General features: G+C 35.0%; 1 protein-coding gene across 1 annotated transcript; it reads right to left on the minus strand.

Moving 5' to 3' along the window:
• Positions 1 to 1,510: 1,510 nt before the first annotated feature.
• LOC134755050 (bystin) lies at positions 1,511 to 8,721 on the minus strand. Its single transcript, XM_063691529.1, has 9 exons — positions 8,630 to 8,721; positions 8,364 to 8,526; positions 7,719 to 7,842; positions 7,239 to 7,479; positions 5,005 to 5,161; positions 4,649 to 4,840; positions 4,350 to 4,558; positions 3,672 to 3,822; positions 1,511 to 1,638 (listed from the first exon to the last, which is right to left on the minus strand). The coding sequence occupies exons 2-9, from the start codon at positions 8,496 to 8,498 to the stop codon at positions 1,552 to 1,554; spliced, it is 1,296 nt and encodes a 431-aa protein (XP_063547599.1). The 5' UTR covers positions 8,499 to 8,526; positions 8,630 to 8,721; the 3' UTR covers positions 1,511 to 1,551.
• Between the last annotated feature and the right edge of the window lie 438 nt (positions 8,722 to 9,159).

The raw sequence follows: 9,159 nt of genomic DNA on the forward strand, positions 1-9,159 counted from the left end.
CACTTTTCATACATAGAGATTTGGCTCCTTTATATAGTCTCCATGAATGTAGAGATGAAATGGGGGAGGGGCAGCAAATAACCCGACCAAATTACGTAGGTTGTTTCTGGTATGTTGTCAGGAATGTTAAACCGTGTTTTTAATTGCGTCGCATTGCGAATGTTCTGTCCCTCGCGGTCGCACGGGTGCACATCTACATAAAATACTAGGTGTATGGTCTAGGTACTTCAGTGTATGGTGGCGACGCTTATTTACAGTTTTTTACGGTCACTTTTTGATATATGATATACTTATTTCCTTACCTCTACCTTCCATAGCGGACACCTCGCGGACAGTATTTGTTCTCGACCGCTTGTCTAGTACGTAATGAAAAGTCTGGTTTTTTTATTCCGTCCGAAAATGACGTTTTATCTGACATGACTTTTCTTAGTATCATTTTAGTCTACGGTATGTCTACGGAATAAAAAAACAGAATACATATAAGGCAGTAGCATGGAGACTATATAAAGGAGCCAAATCTCTATGTATGAAAAGTGTCCATCAAAAAACAGTAATTAGGCGGCGCCACCATACACCGAAATACTACCAAAAAAAAACCTACGTAATTTGGTCGGCTTATTTGTTGCCTTATATGGTTCATGTTATACTCATGTCCCAGAGCCTAACTAGCGCCACCGGAGAGATTAGGAACTATTATTTAAAGCTGAAAGCGGTCACTTTTGCAACAATTCTGCCATAAGAGATTGCGATCCTCTCTATACCATCCATAGGCAGTGGTCTCGAATTGTCAAGATTATTCAATGTTTATTATTATATTGCACAAGCGCTGTAGCACTTGAAATGAAAACTTAGATTGGTCGAACTCTATTAGTTTTTTTAATTCCACTATTGTAGTGCCAAGATTGGTTTACCAGACTATAGAAAATAAATGATGCACAAGGTAGTATGGCTTAGTGCTTTAGCCGGTCCATAGGGACGAAAAATAGTGACGCCACTGACATTTCCGTGTCATACGTCATACAAATATAACCTAAAACTGAACCACAAAAATATTAAAAATAACTTAGTACTAAATACTGAATCCATAGTACTAATGTTATCGTAACAAAAGTGCAACAACAATGAGTAGTCATATTGATATGAAGAACATTTCAATAAAATGTCAGAAATGTCGTCATGTTTTATGTGAAGATGCAAGAGAAACCAACAATGACTTTGCTTGCAGCATCACAAAATGTAACAGTTACAACGTTCAAAACTTCATATATCTGATCGAAGATAAGCTACCAAACTGGATCAAGCTTAAAGTTGAAAGTGAACAATGGACCAAAGGAAAACTACATTGTGTGAATTGTGGCCAAAAAGTGGGGTCTTTTGATTTTATATCTGGACGAAAATGCGAGTGCAAACAGACAGTTCTACCGCCGGTTCATTTCGTTACCAGTCAGATTGATAGACCAATAATAAATCCTAATCCTAACTAAATTTTAATTTTAATAAATAAAGACAATAAAACGTGTTGTATAATTTTATTTGTAAACCATAAATTATCTACTCAACTAACATTGGAACAACAGAGGCAGTATCCTCATTAACTTCAATATCTCTGCATTGTGCTGCTTGAAGTTCCCTTCGAATCTGAAACAACAACAACTCAGTTAAAATGTAAAGTAAAATTCCAATAAATAGATTATTAAATAATTAGTAAATGTATATGTAATGTGAAAATATTATTATACTACTAACAGAATTTATAGACAGACAGCACTGAATTGAATGTCACCAACATGTCACTCTGACCTGCTAGCATGAGTTGTGTTCTCGCGCACGACTCCATACATGTAGCGCGACTTCAAGTATGGACTTGCGCGCGAGAACGCAACTTATGCTAGACCGCCTGGTGTGCAAGCAGGATTTTGCTGTACATATATGGGCATTTTCATTCAACTGTGTACCATTAACAGACATTAGCAATCGTCACAAAACTGATGGTCAATGTCAAACAAAGGGAATGCAAACCGGTTTTTAATTGTATGAAAAAACCAGTTATTAATCGAAATTTCATAGAAATAAAAACCAGTTTGCATTCCCTAGTCAAACCATACTTGCCCATCTTTCAACCGTGAATTATTCTTAGTTGGATCAAAAGTTCTGTCACATTTCAAGGGTCTTTTACTAATAAAGTATACAATAGGTAAACTAATTCTTTGTATAAAGCTTATTTAACAGTTTTCTATTTTATCATGAACAATGAACACAAAATGATTGTCCCTGGTAAAGTTGCCTTTATTCCTTAGTTACTAGTTAGTTGAGTGGGACCAAGCTAACTTAACTTCACAGACAATGCAATGGGACTGACTGTACTTTCCTTTAACTCATATAGGAATTTGTTAAAAATGTTTATTGTGCACTTCTACATTTCCATCACCCCTTAGCGTAGCGCCACTTGCACTATCCCACTAACCCGGGGTTAACTGGTTAAACCGTTAACCCTGTGTCAGATTGTACTGGTAGCCATGGTAACTTCAGGTTTATCCGGTTAACCCCGGGTTAGTTGGATGGTGCAAGTGGCCTTTAATGATTTAACCCTTAAAGGCATGATTTTTTTATTTTTTCCAGAAATTAATATAATTATGTGTTACGCAATTGTTTACTGATTCCGGGAAAAATAGTAAAAAAAATTAAAACATCAATTTTCACTTCTAAATCAGTAAATAATTTCACGGTTTAGACTCACTTGTTTTAGTCACTCGCGCGACATGATTGCGTTTATTGTTAGTATGCCTCACAACAGTTTAAATTCGATTCTAAATCAGTGTTAGAAGTTACATAGGGTAAATCATATTTATGCAAATAAAACAATTATTGGTAAAAGATATATGAAACATCTTACTGCCATCATAAAGATACACTATTTGCGATATACCTATTAATAAGGTATTTAAATATAAAATAACTACAAACCCTAATAAAATATAAAATACCGTCAAATGGGGTGAATAGGGACGATTTTGAACTTTGAGAGAGCTTTAAAGGATTTTTTCCTCGATGGACACAAAGGTTTATAAACTTTTGTCTCATGTTTCAGAATTGATTTATAATAAAATATTTATTAATAATTTCGTTTTAATGTCCTTTTTTTTAACAAAAAACAGGTCAATTTAATTCGAACTGGATCCAAGTGAATAGGGACGACTTAGGTTCGAATAGGGACAAGTGCTTAGGGTTGTCAAAAATATAATAAGTTGACAGATAAGTACCTGGTCTAGATAGTTTATTGTACTTAAATATTACAAGTTAAAACCCGAATAAAACTATGATTAAAATAAACTTTTAATTGTTTGTAGGTAATAAACCGCCGCCTGTTGTTTACCTCTGTCCTCGTGTATTATTTGAGTTTCCATCTACATTTATTCTGGGGTTGTGCAATAAAGAGGTACCTTTTGTTGTAATCTAAATTGTTATTTTATTATTAAGCGGGACTTATTATACGTACGAAATTAACAAAAGTCAGAATAATTAAAAACAGTTACTTAATATATTTATATACCTACCTATATCCCATTCAGAAATTCCGCCTGTTTTAAGTTGGTGTAAGTAAGACAAGTGCCTAGTACTAATTTACCAAAAAACACTAAATAAATAATAACTCATTTTAAAAACAATCTTACTTCAGAAGTAATGTTGGGATGGGAGTGTTTCCGTAGTAGTTCTAGGAGGGCATCTCTCTGTTCTGTAGAGATATCAGACTTATAGCGTTGAACGAATGTCAGCAAAGCCTGGTGCCAGAGGACAGGCAAAGTGCGATGATCCATCTGAAACCTAAAAAGAGAGCATTTCTGTTTGAATTTCAAAATGGCGAAGTCAATTTGAGAATATTGCTCATTCATGTTGTTTAAAGTGTAATATTGGTAGCTTATTATGCAGTGAACTAACGTGGTGTGCAGCTAATGAAGAATTAGTCTTGAAAGGTGTTTAACAATACTTTAAACAACACCCGGCAATCCATCCCGGCTATTTGTAAAGTCCAGCTATCACTTTACCAAAAGTAACAACCGACAAATTTATGTTTGACATTGACAAAATCATCATAAATTTGATGTAAGCCATTTTTGAAAAAAAGATTAGGTAGAACCTAAATATAATATTATACCTACATTAAATTTATCATATGTACATATCAATCAATCACAGCACTGCTTTTTGGTAATAACATATATTTACTGGCAAGTCAATGGAAATGTCTTTTGAAGAGTTCTGCTAATGTGCCAAATGGGTTAATTCATAGCACACATAACAATGGTTTGTTTAAGATCAATTAATATTAAGTGTTCTTACCCTTAACCTACCTGAGAAAATGAAACACTACTGAGTCTACGACTCTGTATGGGAGGGCATATTTCTTGTCAAACAAAATGCGCAGAAAGATAGAATTAGCACCAGTGTAATCCATTTCAGCAATTTTCAAGAGTGCGGCACTGGAATGAAGAACGGGCACCGAATTCCTCGCTAGCACAGAACCCACAATGATGGCTTCACGCAGTGTGCAGTCACCAGCCTGCAACAGGTTACAAAAATATTACATTTCCATTATCAAGTCCTGCACAATAAAGGAAAAGATGCAAAACTATGCTATTTCGTAGTTTACCTCCAGGAGGGGAAGTAAAATGCCCTTCATAAATGCTCCTGGCTTAAAGAGTGATTTACGGAGAGCTTGGTAAAGATGGAAGTTCAGACGTTTGTACTCTTGCAAGTCGTCACGTACACGCGGCAGCAGAACAAGATTGTAAAACCGTTGCGCCATTTTCTCCTTCAGATTAGAGGCGAATATTCTAGTTGCCTGATTAAAAAACAAATACATTTTAATATTTATTTCTCTTACATTTAGGTAACTGGCAATTAGTAACACTCACACACAAACACACTCAGTTAAAAGTGTAGCTGTTAGTAGCTTACATACATGACATTGAGTCTAAATAATAATTAAAGAATAGATTGTATGACCTGATACATAGCAGCAGCAGACCAAGTAGTAGGCTCAGTTAGATATAGTATTTGTTCCCAATTTTGAAGATGTGGTATCATTTTGAAAGCCTTGGGCAGCTTCCCGGAACGATATTTTTTGAGAACATCTCTTACACCCTCATACATAGTCTTGATTCTGGAAATAAGATATAAACAATGATTAAAAAAAACAGTTCCAGTGGTATAATAACATTAATAACTACTCTCTTTGGATATAAACACAATAATTTCCTGCACACTATTGTCGATTAGTTTTATTACTAGCTAAAAACATACATTAAACATTTAATCTGGATGGACAATACAAACTAGATTGTTTGCTCTTTTCCGAGACCACGGGGACAACGCCGTCCTCGAAACGTCGGAAGTAAATTTAAAACTTATTTTACGCAATTAAGTCCCGTCGTTGTGAATAATAAAGATCAGAATTGCAGTGTTCAACACTTACTGTCCGCGCGCGAATTCCGTGCACGGATGAGGAATGTTAGGCGTCATGACCGAGTGGTGTCATTTTGACGTACGGGCGCGGCGCACACCCTCCCACTTCCTCGACCTCCGAATGCACGGAATTGGCGCGCGGACAGTAGATGACAAGCACCCGTAATAGACACCTTATTCTTACACACTTATATCTCGGAAAAAATGCGTCCTAGAGACGTAATCATTATACAAAAAGAAAGTTGATTAAATTTGCTACAAGTTTTATACAGTCAAGTTTTTAGATATCTTGTTTAGTTTTCGAGATATCCGCTCTCGTCAATAATATTTACGGTGCTCACAAGGAACCTGAAAGATTTTAACAGTGTACTCCTGATCATATTTACAGACTAAAATGTCCCATCAACTTTATGTTGCCACTATGCGATGTAGTCTATATAGTCTAGTTGTTCGGAACTGTCAAATTTTTGTTCTAACTGACAGGCTGATAGCGTCCGGCGAACTGATAATCAGTGGGCCCCTTAAGTATAATGAGTATGTCGCTAAGACGCATAGTTTCCGAGATATAAGCAAAAAACCGAAAAATGGGACCTTCAAACCCCCCTCTTCCTCCCGGGTCAAGGGCTACAGCCGGGGACTTTTGATATGTTCACCTTAAGTTTAAGTTAATACGAAGTGAAAAATTGTGTTCCAAGCATTTCCCTCTATACCTTTTTTTGACCATTCGTTGCCTGGCCTAATTTTGAGTTATTTCTTGTTATCATAAGCAAATTTTTTGTCACAATTTGCCGCCCCTAATATCTTGTCGCCCTAGGCCCTACTGGGCCTTAGAACAAATCCGCCACTGCATATGGTCATAAATTGACTGTTGTGAAATAAATACCCTTACTTTCTTTGAACTAAGAATTAAAAGTATCATGGCGTCATTTTTCATTACTGGTGCCATTCGCTTATGGTGTATTACATGCAATGCAAACACATGTTAAAGAAAAAATAATTAAATTTAGTTCTTTTTTTTTAATTCGTGCATTAGAAGCGGTAAGCGATATTGACGTGTCTTTTTATTAAAATTCATTTTTGAAAAATAAGTCGCAGCAAATATGTTACAATTATAAATCATAGACAATCTTTTACATTCTTTTGCTTAACTAATTTTATAAAAGCGTTTTTCAATACTTTTCAATAAGAGACACGTCACGATTGTTTACCTTTGTTCTAATGCTAATAAAACGAACTACAGGTAAGGTCAATGCGGCCAAATCTGTCATAGCCTATCTGCTTTTGCTTGTTGAAACTGAAAGCAATCACTACTTTGTCAATGAAATTATCAATTGTGTACTATTTATTGAACGCAAACGCGCATGTACGAAATGCGCATGTATGAGATTTGGCCGCAATGACCTTACAGCAAAAATATAGTTACATAGAACCATTGAGTTATCATATAACATCATACTATATAAACAGATCTGTAGACTAATTAGTTTGCGTTTTTTAATAAGTTTTTATTTGTGTTTTATTAGATTAAATAAGACAAATTTAAGGAAGAATAAACGGAAAAAGTAACTACATAAAAAGAATTACACATATTAGTTAGCAAAGGAAGGGTAATTATCCTGCCCATCATCACCCAGTGATCAAATATTTTATTACTACAGACAGACACAATTGACCTTATAATAATCTCATTGACATGAATATAATGTAATCTATACCCATTAGCTAACCTAATACCTAAAAAATATTTTCTATTCATTTTTTATTTAACAACGAACCTTGGATCTATATTTTGCAGTTTTAATGTCTCTGCATCAGAAAACTGAGTTTGAAGTTCAGTATGCTTGTCTGTAATCTTGTCCTTGATGATATCAGCCAGTGTCCGAGTTCTTTCTGGCTTGTCTGACATAAACCTTCGTAGTGCCTCCTCATCTTTTTCATTAATAACAATATTATCGTAATATGTGTCTGGTTCTAAATCATCATGATCTGACTCTGTATTATCATCTGAGTCTGCATCTATAAATAATGAAAAATTATATTTACAGTCTCAATGCAAACAATTTTGACGAAATAGGTAATTAGTTTGGTTCCATGAAGTACAATAGTGTAACAAGCTGTTGTATGCTTCGCTAGACTGAACTGATAGATCAATGGAAATATTATCAAAGATTAAAATAAATTGGCACAAAAACATGAGATGAAGAACCTTTATAATATCTTATATTATAGCCGCAGAAGAAAGATATTGGTAATACCTTTAAGTTTAGTTGGGAGCTGTACTTTATTACCAATGGAGGGCCCACTTTCACCTATATCTAGTTCAGCCTGCTGCCTTCTAGCTACTTCTAAGATCTTCTTTGAAAGCTCGGGGTTAACAAACTGCAAAATAAATATAAAAAATGAATAACAAATTCAAAATTAATAGACCTTTTTTTATATACAGAAAGGAAAAAATTAGTGGGCCGAGGGTCAAATGGAAAAAGTTAGCTCATTTTACTTAAAGGAAACATTATTTAGTTTTTTTAAAGAAACAAAGTGCAATCAAAGATTTTTATTTTTTTTCTTCAATTTTGCTTGTCTTAAAATATTCCTGAGTACTAAATATTTGATTTTATGAATATTTTGTACAACAGACGAGTGTAAGACCTAATGTTTCTTGAAGAAATGTTATCATTATCATTAACTGTATCGAATAGTAGAATAAAATAGCAAAATTCTGGAATTTTTAGTCGGTTTGATTCCCGGGCGAGACAAGCTATTTAAAAAAAAACTGAACAGTTTTGTTTCTTTTTAATAATAAAAGAATATTTCCTTCAAGTAAAATGAGCTAACTTAAGGTTTTAAGGCACTTTCCCTCCAGGGCCTATTAATTTTTTCCACAACTGTACATGTCCACTTACATCTTCGTCATCACCGTGTCTGTTTCTTTCTTTATTTCTGTTCTTGCTTTTAACAGAGGTAACTGCCTCAATTTGGTCGGCAAGGGCTATATTCTTGCCCACTTGTGAGGGCTTAAACCTTTTCACTTTTCCCATTGTAAATTCACTTGGTCTACTTTCTTTCCTGGGCAAATTAAGATACACTTAATATTGTTATATAAAAAGACAACTTCTTCAAATAGATTTCCTACAGTAAAATGATCGTAAGGGAATACAAGACAACATACCATGTGGTTTTATCCCTATATTTATTAAAAAGGATTATGATGATTGATGACGTTTCTTTCCTTTACGTTGCCTTATTGCGTATGTGCGTTCCATCCAGACGGGACAATTTTTCGCCAATCATGGCCAATCTGATTAAATTGTCCGATCAAATCAGGCCGTGCAGACGCAGCAAATTTGGCTCGGCGATTTCGACCGCGGATTATGACAGATATTACCGATAAAATGGAGTTGCCGACGCAAGAATACCAATTTGTGACGCTAGTATTTTCGTTTGGGGACATTTTTTTAACTTAAAGGGCTCAAATATCACCATAAATCTAAAATTGGTGATTAAATTGGAGATTAACGACCAATTTCACTTCTGATCAAGCGATTTCAATAGCCCTTCCAATGACGTAAAGCTCTATTTACGACTGGCAATAATTAAAGATCGCTTTCTCGCTCTTACTTATGGATGCGTCGCACAATGACCTTGGTGCGGTGCGATGGTGTGTTATATATCCGGTTAACGCGCGTTGAAAAAGCGCTT

Source organism: Cydia strobilella, chromosome Z (assembly GCF_947568885.1).
Source record: "Cydia strobilella chromosome Z, ilCydStro3.1, whole genome shotgun sequence".
NCBI lineage: Eukaryota > Metazoa > Arthropoda > Insecta > Lepidoptera > Tortricidae > Cydia > Cydia strobilella.

Coding starts and splice junctions, on each gene's coding strand:
- LOC134755050 (XM_063691529.1), bottom strand. CDS start 8,498: ATGGGAAAAGTGAAAAGGTTTAAGCCCTCACAAGTGGGCAAGAATATA. Junction 7,843..8,363: donor GACACGGTGATGACGAAGAT/GTAAGTGGACAT, acceptor TTTATTTTGCAG/TTTGTTAACCCCGAGCTTTC. Junction 4,559..4,648: donor TTTTACTTCCCCTCCTGGAG/GTAAACTACGAA, acceptor AACCTGTTGCAG/GCTGGTGACTGCACACTGCG.